At 46.7% G+C, this 22,339-nt stretch overlaps 1 protein-coding gene across 2 annotated transcripts; it reads left to right on the top strand.

Annotated features, from left to right (window-relative positions):
* The first annotated feature begins 8,245 nt into the window (after positions 1 to 8,245).
* Positions 8,246 to 22,105, top strand: Htr3a (5-hydroxytryptamine receptor 3A). Of its 2 annotated transcripts, none has more exons than XM_026392559.2 (9): positions 8,246 to 8,312; positions 10,435 to 10,601; positions 11,722 to 11,766; positions 14,279 to 14,388; positions 15,858 to 16,027; positions 19,358 to 19,518; positions 19,874 to 20,084; positions 20,179 to 20,407; positions 21,796 to 22,105. In XM_026392559.2, the coding sequence occupies exons 1-9, from the start codon at positions 8,246 to 8,248 to the stop codon at positions 22,103 to 22,105; spliced, it is 1,470 nt and encodes a 489-aa protein (XP_026248344.2). The 2 variants fall into 2 exon arrangements, with proteins under 2 accessions (XP_026248344.2, XP_026248345.2); XM_026392560.2 differs by having other exon boundaries at positions 20,179 to 20,400; positions 21,807 to 22,105.
* Positions 22,106 to 22,339: the final 234 nt, after the last annotated feature.

The following is a 22,339-nucleotide window of genomic DNA, read 5'->3' on the forward strand; positions in this document are numbered from 1 at the left end:
GGAGGAAAAAGCAAAATATATAGTATATTTGATGGTGACAAGTGTGGTGCAGAAGGAACATAGAGAGTATTAAGTGTGTAATATAGTAGTGGGTCAGAGAAGGTCTCACTGAGAAGGTGAACTTTGAAGAAGATAATGGGCCCTTGGGCCACACATAAGCATTACTTTCCAGTTCTCTCTGCACCTTTTCTCAGGCCCCACATTTGTACCACTGTGGCAGGGGTCTCAGGAACAATCATTTGGGGTTGTATTGCCATATTTAATTCTTTTAGTGTGCTCATAACTTAATTCTTCATTTATTTATTAATCCTCCCAATCCCTTTTATATGTTGAATATAACTGTGTTCCAGGCACTATGCTCTCTGTTTTGTATACAACAACACATTTAGTCCTTACTGCAACCTATGAGGATAAATATGCTTATGTCTAACTCACACATGAGATAACTAAGTTTAGATGCTTTAGGTATTATTGCAGGCTGATCATTTGTATTCCCCCAACATTCTCATTCTGATGAACTTAATTCCAAGTATGACTGTATTAAGGAGGTGAGGTCTTTGATTAGGTCATGATTAATGCTCTTATAAAACAGGATCCAGAGATCTGTGAATTATGGTTTTCATAATTTCTATTATGGGAAAGAGGGAATGGGAGAGAGAACCTGTGAAATTTGAACCAGGTCATGCTGTATTGCTTTTCTAATTCCAAATTAATAGTTATTGAACTATATTACTCTCAAAAAGTCTGGTGAATTTGATAGCTAGATGAATTTGGTAGGCAGGACAATTATCCCTCTATTCCCATTTGATAGGCATGAAATCGAGGCATAAGACCATTTTGCTGATTTGCCTAAAGTACACAGATAGTTTATGATGGGGACTGGGCTGCATTCTATTCTTCCCATGTTCCTTCTTAAAAATCTCATTTAATTTTCTGAATAGATGACTATATTTATAAGTTAAGGACATAACAAGGTGGAAAGTGAAAAAGTCAGTCTCTCTCCCCTCCCTGTCCCCAAACACATAGCCCATGTCCAGAGACAATGACCTGTACAACCATTAAGTTTTCTTCTTTGCATTTATCCCAAATGGGAAAGACAGAAGACAGACTCAGAGCTTCAGGAGTGCTTCCTGGCTTGATTTAGGGATAGAAACAAAGCTCGATCACCCATCGGCTGGGTCACTAAACATCTCAGAGTTGTAGTTCTTCATCTATGAGAATCACATCTCCTGCCTCAGAGTGTTATAATTCAGAAAGAATGTTCACAAAAGCACATCTATGCACATCATGCAGTGGTGTTTGAAGATCAACATTATTTTTGGCCCGTTTTTCTCTCTCTGGAGGAGCCCACAAACCACCACTATGCTTTTTACTGCCTCTCAGAGACTGTGGGAAGGACGGATCGGATGTGGGACTCATTTCTACATGATGACAGGAAATTATTCAAATCGTATCAAGTGCAATTAAAGTTAGATTTTAGAAGAAACTTTGTTTTGGAATCCCAAAGGGGGTTTTGAGGTCTCTGTCTTTGAAAAATTCTCAGAAAATACTAATTACAATACATTAAGCCTCGATTCTTCCCAGAAGTGAGGGGACGGATAAGATGACTTCCCCAGTCCCTTTCTCTCTAGAAATTAGAATTCAAGTAGGAGAGAAATTTAAGTTGAACCACCTTTTGCCCCCCAGCTCCAGTTCTGGGCTGGCCAGATGGATGAAGAGCCACTCCCCAGGAGTAAGGTAGCCTTTATGGTCCCTTCCTCCCTGGAATTCATTAATTCTCTTGAATTAGAGAGAAATTTAAGCTGAATGACCTTCTGCCCCTAGCTCCAGCTCCAGGGCGACCATATGGGCTAATGACCCATCACCTATTAAAGCGTGGCCTTTCCTACTTACTTGCTAATTTTAGACTCACTTTCCAGAATGATCTTCTACCTTGGAGAGCACCCTAGGATTGGCTGTGTTTGGGGGGAGGGGCACAGAAGAAAGCTTCCATCCCCAAGGAGATGAAAAAGTTAGAATTTGATGGAGATTTTATGGAAAGGGGTGAGGGAAAGCTTCATTTTACAGGAAGGAGACGTACCTTCTGGGACATCCAGAGGCTGGGACATCCCCTTTTTGGACACCTGTAAGAACCAGAGTGAGACCTCGATCCTTCTATGTCAGAAAGAAGAAGAAGGGTAACAAGGAAGGACAGAAGTTGCCTGCTCTGAATTTTTCATACCCATGTCCCTGAATCCTTTATGGCTTACATGAAGGATTATTACCTCCTTTATGAAAATAAATCTCCAAATCTCCAAATTTTAGAATCAGAGGCTGTCCAGGCAGGCAGGGCAGTTTCCAGCACTCCAAGTGGTTCTTTGGGTTCTACCTCCCCTGGAGCCTCTTTCAGATCTGACATGGCCACTACCACCACATTGGCCTAACCAGGAACACAGTTCCCTTCCTTCTCTTCCTCTTAGCATGGAGGACATAGGTTAAGCATCTCAATGTGAACACATAGTAAGTGAAGAGACAAGGGCAGTAAGCAAAAAGGGTACCTAAGGACTGAAACAGGACCTGTGAAACCCAGTGCTCTCGGTTCTTCTAGACCTGTCCAGCTCTTCCCAGAGCTCTGAAATAGCCTCGTAGAGTCCCAGAGGGATAGCACAATTTCATAGGTGGGTTTTACAGTTCCTATTTTTAGCCTGTGAAAGGTAGCAACCCAAACACCCACCTCTGAGGAACAACCTCTCAGCCATCTTGACATTTTAGGGTCAAGCCCCACACTGCCACTATGTCGGGATCTACACGCTGTCTGATGTGAGGTCTAGAAAAGACCTCTTTCTCAGGCAAGAGGAGACAAAAAATAACCTCATCCTTTAAGATGAAGTCCCAGCCCTTGCACATAGACCCAACAGAATAATACACTGTCCAAAATCTGGCATTACTTCCACACCATGGGGAAGTGATACGGGGCTCCTTTCTACAGGATGAAAGGAAATTATTCAAACTATACCAAGTGAATCAAAATTAGATATTAGAAGAAACTTTGTTTTGCAATCCCAAAGTGAGTTTTGAGGTCTCTTGTCTTTGAAAATTTTTCAGAAAATACCAATTTCAATATACATTAAGTCTCTAGACCAAATTTACCATGAAGCATCATATCTGATCTTTACCCAAACAGGTTTTGTTAGAACCAGGTGGCAGAGGACAGTATTTCTAAACTCACTTTGTACTTGGAAAAATACTAAACCTTATGTCCATTAACTTATAATAAATTTTTATGATATCCTTCAATAAAATATCTTTAATTAGCAGGCTGGTATAGAGCCAGTCCAAATGAGCCTACCCTTTATCTAGAGCAATCCAGGTGGAAATGGGTGCCCCAAGCATTGTCAGCATGAAGGAGGCAGGGGTTAGGAGCCAGGGTCCCGTCAGCCTTGGTCTACATCCAAGAGAATGCTCTGGCACTCTGTGTAATCAGACTGGTCAAAGCCCAAGCTTGGAGTCTCAGTACTGTATCCTCCTCTTATTAGCTATTTTACTCTATATGGTTGGCTTAACATCTCTGCTTTGATTTTATCTTCTATACTATGGGAATAATGATGTCATCTTCTTCGTAGGGAGCAAAGAATAAATAAGATCAAGAGCTGAATGCAGTGCCTGACACAGTATATGCTCAGTGAATGCCAACAACCATTGGTGGGGTACTGCAGAACCAGCCATTCCAAGGATCCAGGGCTTTGGTGGCACAAAGGTCAGAGTCACACATGATGGGACATCAAAGAAACCAAGATCAGGAAGGAAGAGTCCCTCCTGTATTTTGAGGACACTGTTGTGCCTCTCTCCTCCTTATAAAGGCCATTGCTGCCTCTTTGGAGAGGGGAACTAGGTCATTTGTCAGGCATTTCCCACCAAGAAGGTTTCTAACCTCCTCACAATAGACAGCCCCTAAGTTTTCCAACCTCTGTGCTAGATATGTCAGGTCCCTGCAAGTAGATGAAGGACAGGGTACACCTGTCTAAAGTCCCTGTCTGACTCCCAGCACAGTCTGAGGTGAGTCTCATAAGACACAGTATGAGCAAGCCTGAATGTGCACCCAAAGGCTTTGGGGATCCCTCTTCTTGAGGTGACAGGGAGGAAGAAGATGTGACTTCTATATAGCCCTGTGTTGACAAACTGGAAGCTTCTTCCAGTTTTTCCCGGGCAGGTGGGCCTCTAGTGGGGCCAGATGTTACTGCGGGTCACAGAGTTTTTGTTAAGTTTATAGGTTTTAAAAGGTCAGGCTCTTTGGTGATAAAAGTTTTACAGACCAGTAAAAATTTACAGCAGAAGATGGGAAACACAGCTGTAATGGTTGGAGCCAGGGGCCTGGAGGATCTCAGCTCTACCCGTAACTGGCTCCTGGAATTGAGGCAAGTCGGGGAGGTTCTTCTGGCTCTGTGTTTTAACCTGGAAGATGGGAGCAAGAACAGGGATGAGAGGTAGAACCCTGTGCAACAGTACCCGCTGACGGGTAGGTAGCAAGCTCCAGGTGTGTGCACTAGCACGGTCCTCCCAGGGGCACTGGGAGCGCTGGACACAGGAGAAGGCCCAGCCTGTGGGTCCTGCAGTCCTGGAGCTTTTCATTACCCAGGCTGGATCACTGCCATGTTGTGTGTCTGCCTCCACTCCCGGGGAGGAGCCTGGCCGTCTGCAGGCAGAGCTCAGGAATCAAATTAGCCAGGCCTCTGCTGTTCCTTGTCCCCACGGGCCAAGGCAAGTTCATCAAGGCCTCGCACTAATTCTTATCTTGTTTAAAAGGGGCAAAAGTGACTCCACAGTTTCATCTGAGGCAATTTACACCCCGCCACTGGCCACGGCTCCAACTCCCCCAGTCTGTAGTGCCATCAAATCCATTAATACAAAATTTCTTCAGGGGAAACTTGATTGCTGCTCCATCAGAGAGCCACACAGGCAATACGTCTCCATCCAAGGCTGTGGCCTGCTCGGCTCCCTCTAATCCTGTTACCTAAGGAGCTAATTCTCTAATGCACACACTGCATAGAAGCCATCCTCTTTCCTCCTAACCCAATTGGTCTGCCCCGGAGGATTCCAGGAGCTAATGCAGAAATAAAGGCTTGGGGCCCATGGGACAGTCTCCAGGCTCTTGCACTGCCTCTTGATGGGTCCTAACACGCACGTGGCAGGCACCAGACTCCACAGTGTGGGGTGCTCACTCTCCAGAGTGGCGTGGTAGGAGGGGCTAGCCACATCCTGACCCTTTGGGCTCCTGTTCAGTCAAATTCTACCTCAGCTTTCCTCCTTGGTTTCCCTTTCTTCCCGTTTCTCTGTCTCCCTTCTTGTCTTGTCCTCCTCTCTTCTTTTTTCCTCCTGTCTGTCTTTTCTTCTTGCTTCTTATATTTTTTGCTTCTCCCCTTTCTACTTTCCCAGGACCCCAACTTCTTTTATATTGTTTTACCTTCTGTTTCTCCTCATCCCCCACCCCAACCCCTAGCTATGGTGGGACTCTCTTCAGAACAAGTCTGATTCCTATCACTTCTTCCTGGTTCTCTGTCTCCAGATGGCTCAGTTCTGTGGAAGGAGTGGGCCCTAGAATATAGTTTGGCCTCAGCTTGGAGCAGACGGTAGGGAGGGCCTCGTGGAAATGCACAAAGGAACAAAGTGGAGCTTTTGGGAGTCGTGATTAGGATGTGGGGGGACTGTTAATGACAAAGGGACTACAATGATAACCCCAAGGGGGTGTGCTACCACTACAGACCAAACCCTGGATTATGGCCCTGTGAAGGAATACCATCAACAAATGGTAAAATACTATATACATATTTCATAATGCCACAAGAAGAAGAGGAGAAATTCTGTAGCAATCAGCAGCAGCTTTCTGTCAGTGGTCCTAATTAGAAGTGAGCAGGGGCCTAAGAGTCTTTGTTGGGCTCAAGGATGCACGGAGGAATCCACAGTGCTCTGCTGGACTCAAGCCCTCAGCAGCCTGGAGGCAGCCTGCTTCTCCTTGGCTTGCCTTTCCTTCTGTCAAGTGCAAAGTCTGGACTGGGGAGGTGGCCTAGTGGCAGGGTGCTGGCCTGGCATGATGAAGCCCCTGGTTTCATCCTTAGTACCACAAAATATAGTCTGAACACATTCATTCTGGGAACACCTGACTGTATACATTGTCTACAGTCTAAGGTCCCTGATTTTATCACTCCTCCTAGTCTATGCCCTGTCGTCAAAATTTTTACAGCTTTGAAGGGCATGACTTAAGGGAAGGGTAGCCTGAGCCCCCTGAGCTTGATTAAATCTTCTAGAACCAAACCCTGGCTAATGGCTCTATGAAGGGACCCTATCAAGAAAGGTAACCTGGTGCAGTGGTACATGCCTGTAATTCCAGCAGCTCGGAAGGCAGAGGCAGGAGGATCACAAGTTCAACCTACTAAGACCCCATCTTAAAGAAAAGGCAGGCGGGAAGGAAGAGAAAGGAGGGAAGGAAAGAAAAGGAAGAAACGATTATACTATAGACTTCATAGTGCATATAAAATCATTCCTACAGTGACCTCAGCCTATTTTATACTTATATTCAGCTGGAAATGGAATTAAAAAGAATGAAAATGTTTTGCTTTTAAAGAATGACTTTATGATTTTTGCTGGTAAATGGGTGGATCTGGAGACTATCATGCTAAGTGAAATAAGCCAACTCCCCAAAACCAAAGGCAGAATCTTCTCTGATACACAGATGCCAATACAAAAGAAGTGTGTGTTGTGGCGGGGGCAAGGGAAGAACAGGAGTTCATTGGAATAGAGAAAGGGGAATAAAGGGAAGGGCAAAATATAAATAAGAAGGACAGTAGAACAAATCTAGGGCTAGGGATACAGCTCAGTTGGTAGAGTGCTTGCCTCCCATGCACAAGGCCCTGGGTTCAATCCCCAGCACCACACACACACACACACAAAAAAAAACCCCTGACATAACTTTCCTGTGTTCATATATGAATATACCTCATGGACCTCCACATCATGTACAACCACAAGGGAAGGGTCCTAATAAGTTATAATCCATGTATGTATAATATGTCAAAATATGTTCTACTGTCATGTATATCTAAAAAGAAACAAATCTTAAAAACAAGAAAAAGAAAAGAAAATGTTTTGTTGTTGAAGCTTGCTGTGATTAATACAAGTGTATCTTGCTTTCCACAAAAGTGAGGTGGAAAGTCCAACTAGCCTATATGGTGAATTGGTATGGGACTCCTCCAAATAGAAATTCACAGCAATTCTTTTTGAGACAAATTTTAGAACACACAGTTGCGTATCTGAGGGGTAGCTCTCACATATTTAACTTACAGAAAGAAAAGCAATACTTCTTTCAAGAAAACCACATTTAGAGGAAGGTATTGAGAATGCCTATGAAATGATAGGAAATGAGAAAGGGGGAGGGAGACTAAATTATAGACATTGCACATTTACTTAATTGTACACATTTCATGGAAGGAAATTTTAGAAGAATATAGACCAAAATATTATCAGTGACTGTCTCTGGGTGGGAAGCCTGTGGATGATTTTAATTGCACTTCCTAATTTTCTATAATGAGCATGTCTTACTATTACATTTTTCTCTACATATATTTACTACTTCTAGTAAAGTGTGTAAAAATAAATATGTAAGCTATAAAAATGCATACTCTTTACTATTTAGATATGAATATTTAGATGAGAAAAAAAAAGGGCAGAACTGTGGTGACTCCAGATCCTTTGTCTGCAGAGGTGCCTGTCACCTGCTTGGCTAAGTGAATTATGTCCCTCTGGGGATCAAGAGAATGGCTCTCCTGCTCTGGTCTGAGCCACCCCACGGGCCCAGTTCAGTGCCACTGAAGCATACTTGGCAAGGGACATAAATGAAACAGCAGCCCAGTGCACCCCTCAGCTGTCAGGCTGTACCCTTTCTCCATGGGTTCTGTCAGTCCCTGTCCCCAAGTTACTTCTTAGGGAAACATGGCCAAGCCACCTGGCTGAATGGGTGCCTGAGCTCCTGCCACATGACATCAGCCAGGGCGGGCTCCCCTTTGGTGGTCCCGCCCCCTTCCCTCCCGCCCAGAAACCTGATCCAGCTGAAGGACTGATTGCAGGAAAACTTGGCATCTCCCCAACTCTGGTGGCTAGCTGCAGCCGGAGAAGGTGCAGGCAGCCGCTGCGAAGCAGGCCGGCTGGGACACAAGTTTGGCAGGAGGTGAACAGGCTGGCCTCTGTGGGGCTCGCCTTGAGTGGGAAGCTCACCATGAAGCAGTGGATCCTGCAGGCACTGCTTGCCTGGCTGCTGCCCACGCTCCTGGCACAGGGAGAAGGTAAGGGGCTCCGGGGACACACGCAAGACTGGACTGGCCATCTATGGCCCTGGAGTAGGGGAGGCCTTGGAGGGTTGAGGGAAGGAGAGTCTGGAGCAGTCTTGCTGCAGGAAAGTCAGCTGTCTTACCACATGTGAGCATGAGAGCATTTTGAGGCATCATGGTCAAGCTAGAGTTGGGGAAGTTGAGCTTGGTGACAGCAGGGCTTCTGAGAGGGGAGCAGAGCAGTAGCTTGTTTAGCAGAAATATGCAGACAGGCGCCAGGAGAGAGGCTCCTCTCCTCTTTGCCCTGCCCCTAAACTCATCAAATGGCAGCTGCAAAGGAACTTATAGCTTATTTGGTTCACTTTTTCCTGTTGAAAGTGAGGTCCAGAGGGCAGGAGTAATTCACTCAAGGTCACACAGCTTGTCAGCAGCAGAGTGGGAACCAGAGCTAATCTAGAAATCTTCCTTCATCTTCTCTGGATTTTGTGGCATGGGTTTTCTGGGTCTCTATCCTACAGTTCCCTTTCAGGGCTAACTTCCAGTGATAACAAACTTCTCTCCATTCCCTTCTAACTCCCTTGAAAACAGGGCATTTTAGTCACAAAAGGAACTGTTTCCTTCTGCTGCAGACCAGGAAATTTTCTCCTCCTACAGAAGTGGGTTGGACCAGCCTCACTGGGGCATGGTGTGTGTGGATGCCACCCGGGGGCTAGACAGGTATAAAGGGCTGTGGGCAAGATGATTTTCTGCCATGAGCTGTCATTGGGGGAAGCTCAGAGGATGAAGTAAATGTAATCCAGAGGTGATGACTGGTCCAGGGCTTCCTGGACTGGGTTACACAACCTCCTTCCTGCAGTGGCCCCTTTCTCCAAGGGCCCCTGGGATGAGTCTGGGGCTCTCCACACAACAAGAGTCCCAGTAGATGGGATCTGGACTGACACGGGTGTCCTGAAGAGACACAGTGGTGACTCAGTTCCTTCACATTCAGGACACAGTTCTCACTGTTCTGAGCTTCAGGTGTTCTTGTCTGTGAAATGGGCTGCCATTCAGAGATTGAAATGAAGACTGTATTATTGGATACTATTGCAAAGGAGTCTCTCAAAATAACAAGTCTCTTGCTTTCCCTCTCTCTCTGTCCTTCTGAGGGAGGCTGAAAGCTTTTCGGGTAGGTGGGTGAGACCAGGAGGGGACCACAAGACGGATATGCTGCAGACCTGCAGGGAGAGACAGGATGAGAGGAGGCTATGCTGTGTATTGGAAGCCAGCTTTGCTGCACCTGGTCTGGAAAAAGCCCTGTGGACCCTGCAGTTTCGTCTCTTCCTTGTCACCTGAACCCTGATCTGGGCTGTGTCCTCCCCACCCCATATTTCATGTCTCTCCTTAGGAACTGTTCCTACTATTTCCCGGAAGGAAGCTGGGGTGCACATGAAATCCCATGGAATAGGGCCAGGTCCGAGGCACTGGGCTTTCCCATCCTCCCAGCCCCCCTGCCACCTCCTGCTCTGGGAGCAATTTGGTTCCTCCTGGGTATCTCCATACCTCACCCTCACCTCCTTCCTAACCTCATCCAGTTTGCCCACCAGGCCACGTTAGGAAAAGGACCTGGCATCATGAGTGGCCATCTTGGATCATGTGTGTGGCTTTTGGCAGAAGGGAGAGGGGACGCCAGCTTTCATAGGATGCCCACCTTTCCTTCTTCGACAGTTGCAGCCCAGGGTCACAACGGAGGCAGTGAGCTGTGTGCATGCTGCAATCTGAACTCGGCTGAGGAAACCCTGAGGCAGACCAGTGGGTCCTGAGACCCTTTCTTGTGGTCCTCTTGCCTGTTCATAGCACGTGCACCCACAGCCCACTTCCGTTTAGCTGCTCCAGCCTCCTCCTCACCTTCCCTAGCAAGCCAGCTCCCTGCCCTCCTATAAATGAGTGCTCAGGCTGTCCTAGGAGACTGCCCATTGCGATTTTGGCAAGAATCTCTACAAACAAAATGCTCTAAAGATGGGAATTTCAGTCTGTTGTGGAGATCTGGGAATATCATGAGGTGGGGACACACTCCTTCCAAGAGCTTACAAACCAGAGCAAGAGAACCAGGGAACGTTTCAGGGCTCTGGTTTCCACTTTGAACTGTTCTCCTTTCCAGCCAGGCAGAGGGGGATCTCCCAGGCCCAGAACTCCACCAGGCCTGCCCTGCTGAGGCTGTCCGACCACCTCCTGGCCAACTACAGGAAGGGCGTGCGGCCAGTGCGGGACTGGAGGAGGCCCACCACCATCTCCATTGATGTCATCGTCTACGCCATCCTCAACGTGGTGAGTGTGGCCCCAGACTTCAAGCCCTCTCTGCAATGCAGAAATGGATCCTTGAAGATGAGGCCAAGTCACCTGCTGGGCAGGATAGAACCCTAGAACCTGAGGTCTGGCACCACAGCTGAGGATGGACTGCAGCAGAATCTGCACAGCTGCCCAAACCATGAGCCTGGGCCATCTACAGCCAGTGGTCACTTCCTGCCTATGGGTGTCCATGCAGTAACCTGGTCATCACCTCCCTATGTCAGCCATCTGGGGGTGAAGACTTTCTTATTCATCTCTATGCCCTTAGTGCCTTACACAGGTCCTGGTACATGGCAGGTGTCACTAAATGTTGAAAATAGATCTATTGTATGAGATAGATCAACAAATAGATCAACAAATCAATTAAGTAATGAGTTTCTTCATCAATTACTATAGCAGGGTGGGATGTCCTGCCCAGCAGAGGTCAGACATTGTGCAGAGTTATAAACGAGAAGGCAACTGTAGAAATGTGGTGTCTGTGTTAGGGTGGGGGAGGCAGAACCCGACTACACAGTCTACTACAGTCACCCTGTGCCTCTTGACGCAGGATGCAATCATGGCCCTCAGAACATCTCTGGAAAGAAGCACAGAAAACTGCTTACCATGTGCTTCAGGAAGGAAAACTGGGATTAGACGAAGGGAAGGAGAGTGATAGACTTTTCACTTCATGTGGTTTTGTGCATATATACTTTGTATACCTTCTATTATTATCATCTATTATGTTACATGTAATATAATAGAAGATAACAGAAAGTATATTTATACCTATTATGTAGTCTATTATTATGTAGTGTATTTGTACCCTTTGTATAACATATAGCATATATATGACATATATACTATAAGTGTGTGTGAATACACACACACACATACACACACACATACACATACACATCTTTGAAGTTGAAAGGAAGTCATATTTCCTTGTAGCGTGCCCTAATAAAACGCCAACTTGTCCTGGCTGGCCAAGCAGCTCCAGCTTGTCCTTGGGCCCCTTTTGCTCACTCTCCTTCCCAGGGGAATAGGAGAACAAGGAAGCAGCTCTATTTTGGGGTGGTGCATGCAGGGCCACCAGTCTAAGCTCCCTTTCCTTTCCCAGGATGAGAAGAACCAGGTACTGACCACCTACATCTGGTACCGGCAGGTGAGCAGAGCCGCCCCTTGCCCACTCCCACTTGCTAGGACAAGGACTTCTAGGAAGGCCTTCTCTGTTCGAAGGAGTCAGGAATCTCAGTGGTCTTGGTGAGGAAAGGTGTGGGGAGAGGTTCAAAGGCATGCTCAGCATGAGATTCAGGAGTTTTTAGTCTTCCTCTCTCAGGACAGGGAGTAGAAGGAAGCTTAATGATTAGTGGAGGCCGGGCACTGTGGTGCACACCAATCCCAGTGACTTGGGAGGCTGAGGCAGGAGGATTGCAAGTTCAAAGCCAGCATTAGCCACTTAACAATGCCTTCAGCAACTTAACAGGATCCTGTCTCAAAATTTAAAAAAAAGGCAGGGGATATGGTTCAGTGGTTGAGCACCCCTTGGTTCAAACCCCAACTACCCCTCCCCAACCACACACACGAAAAATGAAATGGAGAGGAAATCCCTCAAAGCCCTCTGGTTTCTGAAGTTCTTCACAGCATCCCAGACAAGTGCTTGTCCAACCCCTGTTGAAGGACCTCCAGCACCTGGGAACTCATGAGGCAGCCACTTCACTTTCAAGCAGCTCTAATTACTAGAAAGTTCTGCCTTCAATTTAGTTAATTGGGTGACTGAAACAGTTTATCCATTTAGCCCTCACAGTCTTGGCGGTCCCCTCTTATCCAGTTTCTGATGGGCATGGACCCAGCACTGGTAGGTGGATATCTCTGAGGTCTTGCCTAAGCCCTAGCTCTGACCTGGAAACAGGAGAGGTGGCTGCCTATAGGCAGGGCTTGCTCTGGTGGACGCTGGGGATGTGGGGAAGAAGTCAGAGCAGAAGGCGAAACTAAAATGGCTGAAGAGAAGGGCAGGAGGATGAGGACTATTCAGAGGTCAAGCAGAGAGGCTCTGCAGACACAGCCGGTATACATGGGTCTCTGTGAAATCCTTGCCCACTCTCATGGACATGTTCCACCAGCAGCATCAGCAGCTCATGGGGCAGGGAGTAGGGTTGAGGAAGAAGTTAGAAAGTTGATCTCTGAGATACTGCTCCATTACTGCCTCATAGAAGGATTCCTTGATACAGAACACTTTTCCTCAAAGGAAGGACCCTGAACGTGGCTAGGCATCCTGGACCTCCTTTCCCTGGAACATCAGCCTCGGTCCCACCTCTTTACCTCTAGGGTCACTTGTCTGCTCCAGTTGGTTGCAGTCTGCAGTGAGGGAAGGTCAGTCTGCTATGTACCAGCAACAATGCCAAGGGACTGGAGTTGGAAATGCAGTCTAGACTCAGGCCCTGTGCACGATGAGCTCACAGACTAGTGGAAGCCAAGTCTGCCACAGACAAGTGGACAGACCCCTGGCATGCAATACAACAGCTGCTCATCATGGCCAGGATGTGAGAGCACAGAGGGATACACCTAACACAACAGGGCTCCTAGAGAAGGGGGCATAGATACCTTGGTAAGTCTGGAAGAATGAGTACAAGGTACCTTTGCAAAGAAGACAGGGAGCATGGGAGAAGGTATATGGGATGCAGAGATGTGGAAGTTTCAACAGTGTTTAATTCCATGTGGAAGGATTGTGGAATTCAAATGGTCCTTGAGATTTAACTTTACCATAAGAGCAATGGGGCAAAAGAGTGCTATGATCAGACTGGACTGGCCATTCTGGCATAGGAAGAGTGGAGCACACATTGACCAAAACTTAACAATAGCTGGGCGCGGTGGTGCACGCCTGTAATCCCAGTGGCTTGGGAGGCTGAGGTAGGAGGATTCCAAGTTCAAAGCCAGCCGCAGAAAAAGTGAGGCACTCAGCGAGACTCTATCTCTAAATAAAATACAAAATAGGGCTGGAGATGTGGCTCAGTGTCCTAGTGCTCCTGAGTTCAATCCCTGGTACCCCTCACCAAACAACAAACAAACAAGCCTAACAATATCTACCTCTGCTTTGAGGTGGATGTGTTTATTCCCATTCCTCTTTTTTTTTTTTTTTTTTTTTTTTTTTTTTATACCAGGGATTGAACTCAGGGGCACTCAACCTTTGAGCCACATCCCTAATCCTTTTTTATATTTATTTAGAGACAGGATCTCACTGAGTTGTTTAGTCCCTTGCTGTTGCTGAGCCTGACTTTGAACTTGAGGTCCTCCTGCCTCAGCCTCCCGTGCCACTGGGATGTAAACCAAGACCCAAGAAGTTATTTGTTCAAGATCCTGAAGTTGAAAAAACAAACATAAAAAGATCCTGAAGTTTGAAGTTGGTGGTTAGGAGTCCTTTAACATTGGAAATGGTTGCAGGCCTTCCCAGGGAGGGGTTGCCTCAGTCCGTGTTGTTATGCAGGTAGGGAGAGTGTGAGGACAGGGGTGAGGGGCTCTCCATTACTGCTGAGTGCTTTGGGTGCCACTGACACCCAGATTTTCCTGAGCCGATGCCCATCTATTGTCTGGGCCTGAGGAGTGAAGTCAGCCTGGTTTTCAGCAACCCTCCCTGGAGATGGAGGGGGCTCTGGTGACCATCGTCCCTCCTCCCCTAGTTCTGGACTGATGAGTTTCTCCAGTGGAACCCTGAGGACTTTGACAACATCACCAAGTTGTCCGTCCCCACCGACAGCGTCTGGGTCCCAGACATTCTCATCAACGAGTTGTGAGTACTGTCACCCAAGTCCGGGCTGTGGGGTGGCTGGAGAAGCCAGGTGGCTGAGGGACAAGATGGCTGCCATGGCCTTCGAGATCTTCCAGCCAGACTCACCCACTGTACATAAAGTTAGCCAGAGCTCAAGTTCTCTTTTCTTTCTATCCTTTTCTTTTAAAAATTTATCTTTTTTTGTGTCTGATGTTGAAACTCTGTACTTCATTAGTCCAAGGGCCCTCATCTCAGGGAAAGAAGCCAGTGAATGAATTCACACTGAGTTATAATAGCCTAATGGGGACAGCTGCATTTTTAAAGAGGACAGTTATGTTTCTGAAAGGAATGGAGCACTGATGGCTGCCACCGTGCCTGGCCACAGAGGGGATTTGGAGCTAAGGGTCATGCTCAGACCTCCCAGGCCACGTCTGTGCCTTCAGCTTGAAGTGGGTCCCATCCGTCTTTATTTCTAGCAGCCAAACAATCTCACTTGGCTTCAGCCAACAGAACTTCTCCCCCTTCTGCAGGTTCATTTAGGGTTCACCAACTGAACTTCTGAATTGCACAGCAGGGAAAATGTGTGGGGGAGGGATGGACAGAAAGGGGAAGGTGGCAAGGAGGTCCACCCCAGTACCCACTGCATTGCCCAGCTCCACAGGGCACTGATATTTTCTCAAGGGAGGTGCTTGACCACGAACCCACCACTCAATGCCCTGCACAGCTCAGGCTGGAGGCTTTCTGGGAAATCTGCTTCCTGTTGAATCTTCATTTTTAATAGTGAAATAGGCTTCCTCTTAACTTCTTATCTCTTAGCCTTCCCCACAGAAGATTGAAGGCTCAGACCCTGGGCTCAGCCCACTTCCTGCTACTATGGTCACTTGGGAGAGCCTTAGGGTCCAGTATCAGCCGAAAGAGTGAGATGAAATCTTGTTGGATTTTTCTGGGTTCCCCGAATTCTTATCCATGATTTCTCTAGTTCTTTTTCTGCTGGAGAGTATATTCATTTTCAAGGACTTCTAAAAATGGGAAATAAAGAGAAATCAGAGTCAAATAGAACATAAGCTTCCGTTCTTGCCTGTAATCTCAGTCCTAGAGGTTCTGGGAGCCAAGCTCTACCCAGCCTGGGTGTACATGTGCATGCACTTGTGTGTGTGTGTGTGTGTGTGTGCATGGGGGCAACTGGACAACCTCTCTACAGCCTGAGGCTTTGAGGTTCCTGGGTCGCTTCCCTGCCTTTTGTGGCTAAGTTGCCAGAGGAGTAAAGGAGAGGTGCCCTTTCCTACTTGGAAAGTAACCTGACAATGGTGGGTTAGGAAGCCTAAGATAGATAAGAACATTGGAAAGCTGCAGCCAGACAAGACCCTCTGGATTGTCCTGCTGCCTGTACTCTCCCTGAGTTTCTTTCCCTCCTGGGCTCAGAGATCTTCACACTCCCAGGGCTGGATCTGCCTCTTGAGCCTCCACACTGATCTCTCTTCCCTGACCAGTGTGGACGTGGGGAAGTCTCCAAATATCCCATACGTGTATGTTCAGCATCAGGGTGAGGTCCAGAACTACAAGCCCCTCCAGGTGGTGACCGCCTGCAGCCTCGACATCTATAATTTCCCCTTTGATGTGCAGAACTGCTCGCTGACCTTCACCAGCTGGCTTCACACCAGTGAGTATGTGGGCCTTGGGAGGTGGGGACAGAGGTGGGAGCAAGGACACATGGGCAAGGAGCACTTAGGAAGCATTCTCCCTTATCACCCATTTTACTTATCTCTTTTCTTTTCCCTTCCTTCCTTCCTTCCTTCCTTCCTTCCTTCCTTCCTTCCTTCCTTCCTTCCTTCCTTTTTTAGTTTTTTGGTGTGTGTCCTGGGGATTGAATCCAGTGCCTTACACGTACTAAGCTTTACCACTGAGCTACATCCTGAGTCTCAACTGCTAATCTTCTTAATGTCATTGAGACTCTATTTCCTCATCCTCCAAATGGGGTCAATATCTGCCTCACTGCGTCCCGTCCCCCAGTAGTAGTAAGGATTTCATGAGACAGCATGAACCAACTTCACATGCTTATTAAGGGACAGTTCTTTTCCAAATATCACAAATAGGATCTGGCACTAAGGTCTCTCAGACCCACTCACTTCTCTTCACCCCCAGCCAAGCCACCCTCATCTCCTGCCCAGATTTCACCATTTGTTCTTGTCCCCTTCCAATTCATGCTCCTCACAGCAGCCAGTGAACTCTTATTAAAATGCAAATCTGATTGTGTCACTTAAAACCCTGATGGCTTCCCAGCAGTCCTGGAACACATTCCAAATCCTTGACCTAGTCCTGCCCACAGTCCACCTCTCCAGCTTCATCTGGTGCATGCTCTCGGAGCTCTGCTCCAGCCCAGCTGCCTTCCTCTTTGGGCCCACAGCCCCTGTTCTTCCATTTCACCCATGCTCTTTCCCCTCCTAGGCTACTTCCCCCACTGCTCCCCCTCCTGCCCTAAATCCATACCCAGGCTGGCCAACCTCTCTGCTCAACTTTTTTTTTTTTAAAGTATTTAATTTTTAGTTTTAGGTGGACACAATACCTTTATTTTATTTTTATGTGGAGCCAAGAATCGAACCCAGTGCCTCCTCATGCTAGGCAAGCGCGCTAACATTTGAGCCACATCCCCAGCCCCCTCTGCTCAACTTTCTGATCACCACATAAGTATTAGCAACCTGGGAAACCCTCCCCCCCCACACCCCCAGAGGAGCCCATCACTGTCCTGCAAGTGTAAAACACCCTGTTTTTCTCACCCTCTGTATGACCCTGTCAGTACTTATTTGGTGTCCACTTCTGAAATAGATACAAATGTAGAGAAGGCAGGGACATGATTTGTGCCCCACCTTTAGATTTCTAGCACAAGGGCCTGGCACACAGGAAGACATCTGGCAAATTATTAAATGTATGAGTGTCAGGTGACTCCAAGAGGGCTAGGGAATGAACCTTATCCAACTGACTGCAGAAAGGCAGCCTTCGTTTCTATTTCGATTTATTCATTATATTAAATTATGGCAGTGAAATAACATCCTTCAAAAAAAAAAACCCCAAAACTACAGAGAAAGCCAAAATCTCCTTTGCCCTCTACCCTCCATCTCAAACTCTTCCCCCCAAATTCCATGCAATAAGAGTTAACTGTTGGGCTGGGGTTGTGGCTCAGTGGTAGAGAACTCTCCTCACATATATGAGGCACCGGGTTCGATCCTCAGCAGCACACACAAATAAATAAAATAAAGGTATTGTGTCCACCTGCAACTAAAAAAATATTTTAAGAGGTTAACTATTTTTTATCAGTATAAACTTCATAAAGTATATTCTTTCAGGTTCTTCTCTATGTGTTTATACTCACACATACATATCTACGGAAATATTGCATATACTATCATATACTCGTACTTGATTCTTTTTACTCAGTGATAGCTTCTGGATGTTTTTACATGTTATTGCAAGATGGCAAGTTCAAGATGATCCTCATGAATTTTAACTGCCACAGAATGATTTGGATCTATCATAATTTATTAAGCATTTTCTTATTGATGGACATTTAGATCTTTTCTGTATTTTGCTGCAGTGGATACTCTGGTCCTTTCTAATGCACATATGCATATCTTTTCTTTAGTATAGATATAGAGAAGTAGAACTGCTGTGCCTGAAGTGAGGAGTTTTCTCATTTTTCTAGTTCAACTTTAAAGACAGGTTGCTCTGAAGGCAAAGATGATAAATCTGTATTATATTTCATTTCATAAATGGATAATTTTATGTATGCATGTATTGTGGTGCTAGAGATTGAACTCAGGGCCTTGCGCTTGGCAAGTGCTCTACCACTGAACTACACTCCCAGTTCTTTTTTAAAATTTTATTTTGCTATATTGCTGAGGCTGGCCTTGAACTTGCCATCTCCTGCCTCTGCCTCCTGAGTTGCTGGGTTAACAGGCATGCACCACCACGCCTGGCCTATATGTGAACTTTCTTTTTCTTTTTTCTTTTCCACATTTTTTAAATTGTTGTTTTGGCCAATATCATTCCTCAGTATTTCCTCTTTCCCTCCAGACCTCCCTTCCCTGGTTTCTTTGCTCTAGTCTACTGATTTCCCTCTGATTTTCTTAAGATCTACCCCACCTTTCTTTTCCTTTCTTCTCTCTAGCTTCTACATATGAGAGAAAAAAATAAGTCAAACTTTTGAGTTTGACTTATTTCGCTTAACAATGTTTTCAAGTTCCATTAATTTTCTTGCAAATGACAATTTCGTTTTTCTTTATGGCTGAATTAAACTCCATTGTGTATATACATACCACATTTTTTTTTGTCCATTAATGCACAAAATATAGTGATACAATTTGGCCAATATCACTCCCAGCACTTCTCCCCTCTCTCCTCACTTCCCACCCCTGGTCCCTTTCCTGTACTGATCTCTCTTTGATTTTCATAGGATCTGCCTCCACCTTTCTTTTCCTTTAAAACATATGACCTTTGACTTTCTGAGTTTGACTTATTTTGCTCAATGGGGTGGTCTCTAATTCCATTCATTTCCTTACAAAAGACTTAATTTTATTTTTCTTTATGCCATGCCTTGTCTTTTCAAGAACATCCATATGGATTTACATAGTGGTGCTAATTTATAATCCCACAACAGTATAAATGTGTTTCTTTTCCCCACATCCTCTCCAGCATTTATTGTTGTTTCTATTCTTGATGACTGCCATTCTGTCTGGGCTTTCTGATGAATGGCTTATATGGCTCTTTGTGCTGTGCTGTGTTTTCACTCAAGGCTTTCTCTGCCCACACTGCAGGCCTGAGAAAGGCACATTTTACAGCTTAGAAAACTGAGGCTGGAGGTTAGAGCAAGGCATGAGGTCCCACTCACCTGATATCAGCGTTCCCTGATTACTGCCTGCCCCGTGCCCCACTTTCTAAGGGTCTGGCAGGCTCCAAGCACTAGATTCCATAACTAGCCTCATTTCTTCTCTCTCAGTCAATGACATCAACATCTCCCTGTGGCGCTTGCCAGAAAAAGTGAAGTCTGACAAGAGCATCTTCATGAATCAGGGCGAGTGGGAGTTGCTGGGGGTGTTGCCTCAGTTCCGGAAGTTCACTATGGAAAGCAGTGACTGTTACGCAGAAATGAAGTTCTACGTGAGTGGGAGCAGATGTGGGTAAAATGGTGACAGAAACTACTAGTCCTTCATACCAGGGGGGCTTATGGAGGCATATTGGAAAAAACTTCCCTAGCCTTTTTCCCAGTTCCAAGGTCTGACATCCCCTGGAGCTTCAATGAAGTAAACAGGGAAACTCAACTAATTGTCCCTTACACACCTGAACAGTTGCAAGCCTAGATTGACAGGCAGGATGTGGGCACTGTCCATTTCCTCCAGTGAGCAATCCAGGCTGGAAGTTCCAGGAAGCCAGGGGGTGTGGGCTAGAGGTGGTAGCTCCTGCGTGCAGAGCCCATCTGCCTCAGGCTTCTCCCAAGCTTCTCTCCTGGTCCCAGGTGGTCATCCGCCGGCGGCCCCTCTTCTATGCAGTCAGCCTGCTGCTTCCCAGTATCTTCCTAATGGTCATGGACATCGTGGGCTTCTACCTGCCCCCAGACAGTGGCGAGAGGGTCTCCTTCAAGATCACACTCCTCCTGGGCTACTCGGTTTTCCTGATCATTGTGTCTGACACGCTGCCTGCCACTGCCATCGGCACTCCCCTCATTGGTAAGGTCCCTCCTGGGAGAGGAGCTCAGTCTGGCGAACCTGGCCCCCTCCTACCTCCTCTGTATGTCTCTTCCCTCTGCCCTGGGGCACATAGGTGTCTACTTCGTGGTGTGCATGGCTCTGCTGGTGATAAGCTTGGCCGAGACCATCCTCATTGTGCGGCTGGTGCACAAACAAGACCTGCAGCAGCCTGTGCCTGCCTGGCTGCAGCACTTAGTTCTGGAAAGGATCACCTGGCTACTTTGCCTAAGGGAGCAGTCAGCCTCCTGTAGGCCCCCAACCACCACCCAGGCCACCAAGACCAACAACTGCTCAGGTGAGAGGGAAGGAGGAGAGGGGCCTTTTTTGGACTGGGTGTAGGAACATGGTAGGGAGTCTGTGGAGGATCCTGGGCAAGGCCTAGGAATTAGGTGCATTCCTGCACCATGCCAGCAAAGATGTCAGTGCAGACTTGTGCTTCACTTTTGCACTTCTCATTGGCTCAGGTGTGCATGAAGAGGGTAGGAGGCCTGGAGTCTGAGCATGTCAGAAGCTGAGCAAATGGCCTCTAAAATGGGCCTAGAGGAAAGGTCAGATGGATGCCCTGCAGGTAGTTATTGGCCTCCTTGCCTCATATGGTCAAATACTGAAGCTGGTACTTCCTAAACTTTCTCATTCTAAATAGCTCAAAAGCCAGGTCCTCAGAATTTCAATCATCTATGAAGTAGAAAGACACTAAACATGGAGCTCACACCTCCTGAGGACCTGTTGTAGCTGCTGTTTGTTGTTGGTGATGGTAGTGTTTGGTTGGTTGATTTGCTGAGCACTCTGTGCCAAGAATATATGAAGCACTCTGTGCACATTATCCCAAGTAATACTCATGATGACCCAGTAGGATTGAATAAGTTAACAGAGGCATGGAGAGGTTAAATAGTTCCTTCTATATCACAGAGCCAGGGTCTAGAAGAAATGTGATTTGAACCCGGACTCTCTCTGCTCAGCTCCTATTCATCCTTCTTCCTGTGTTCAAGCCTTCTATGTGAGACTTGTAGTGTATCCAACACCATTTCATCATGAGCTTGTGAACTAACCCACCAGCCTAATGCTCAACTTCCCTTGGTTAAGGTAGTTATCTATTAAGTTTTTTGCATTTGCTAGTCCAGAAGGACATGGAGTCATGGAGAGGAGGACAGGGACTCCTGCTAGCCACTCCCTTCTTAGGTAATATAATGAAGCAGAGAGAGAGCAGTGGATTGGGAGTCCAGGCACCTGGCCTTAGTGGTCTCACCATTAAATGATGCTCCAGTTGCATTAATCACTTAACTTCTCTGAGCTCGGCATTGTCATAGAAAAGCAGGGATAGTAATCACTCTTACTCTGCCTCTCTCATGGGGATGCTATGAGGTTCAAATGAAATAATGGATGTCAGATTGCTGAGGAAAACCCACAGGATGTTTTTAAAAAAATGCACAGGAAGGATAAACACTGATTCCATGAAACTGGTGACTTGAGAAAGGGGTACAGAATATGACTGAGGAGGAAGTACAGGAGTCTTCCATCATGTTGGTTTTTAAAAATTAGTTTAAGTTGGATGGTGAGTATGTAGATATGTAAGTTATTCTCAATACTTTTTATATCTAAAATTGTTCATAGAAAAATTTCCACAGGCTGTAGAAAGATAAGGGACAGTATTTGGGCCATCCAACAGTCCTCTCTTCCGCCAATTCTTTGTCCTTCTTCCAGCCATGGGAAACCACTGTAGCCATTTAGGAGGACCCCAGGACTTGGAGAAGACCCTGAGGGGCAGAAGTGGCCCTCCCCCACCACCACGGGAAGCCTCACTGGCAGTACGTGGGCTGCTGCAAGAGCTGTCCTCCATCCGACACTACCTGGAGAAGAGGGATGAGATCCGAGAGATGGCCCGGGACTGGCTGCGGGTGGGCTCTGTGCTGGACAAGCTGCTCTTCCGCATCTACCTGCTGGCAGTGCTGGCCTATAGCATCACCCTGGTCACACTCTGGTCCGTCTGGCATTATTCTTGAGTGGGCACAGCCCAGCAGGGTAAGGGGTATAGGGCTGGTTAAGATGGGGACATAGGATTTCCACTTAGTTCCTTCAGGGCCCAGGGGATGTCAGGGACATTCCCAAGACACAGATGCAGTCCCATACCCCATTTCCAATGCCAGTTCATCTAAGCTATCCTGAACTATGGTCTGAACTCCTTGCCCCCAAATTTAGTGTTTAAGATCCTTACAGCGAACCCCCATCCACAGCTG

The sequence above is a fragment of the Urocitellus parryii genome, chromosome 4 (genome assembly GCF_045843805.1).
Source record: "Urocitellus parryii isolate mUroPar1 chromosome 4, mUroPar1.hap1, whole genome shotgun sequence".
NCBI classification, from domain to species: domain Eukaryota; kingdom Metazoa; phylum Chordata; class Mammalia; order Rodentia; family Sciuridae; genus Urocitellus; species Urocitellus parryii.

Bases quoted from the DNA above. Each gene is read 5' to 3' on its own strand.
- Htr3a (XM_026392559.2), top strand. From the start codon at position 8,246: ATGAAGCAGTGGATCCTGCAGGCACTGCTTGCCTGGCTGCTGCCCACG. The intron at 11,767-14,278 runs GTGAGCAGAGCC...CTCCTCCCCTAG, and splicing joins CCTACATCTGGTACCGGCAG to TTCTGGACTGATGAGTTTCT. The intron at 20,408-21,795 runs GGAAGGAGGAGA...CCAATTCTTTGT, and splicing joins AACAACTGCTCAGGTGAGAG to CCTTCTTCCAGCCATGGGAA.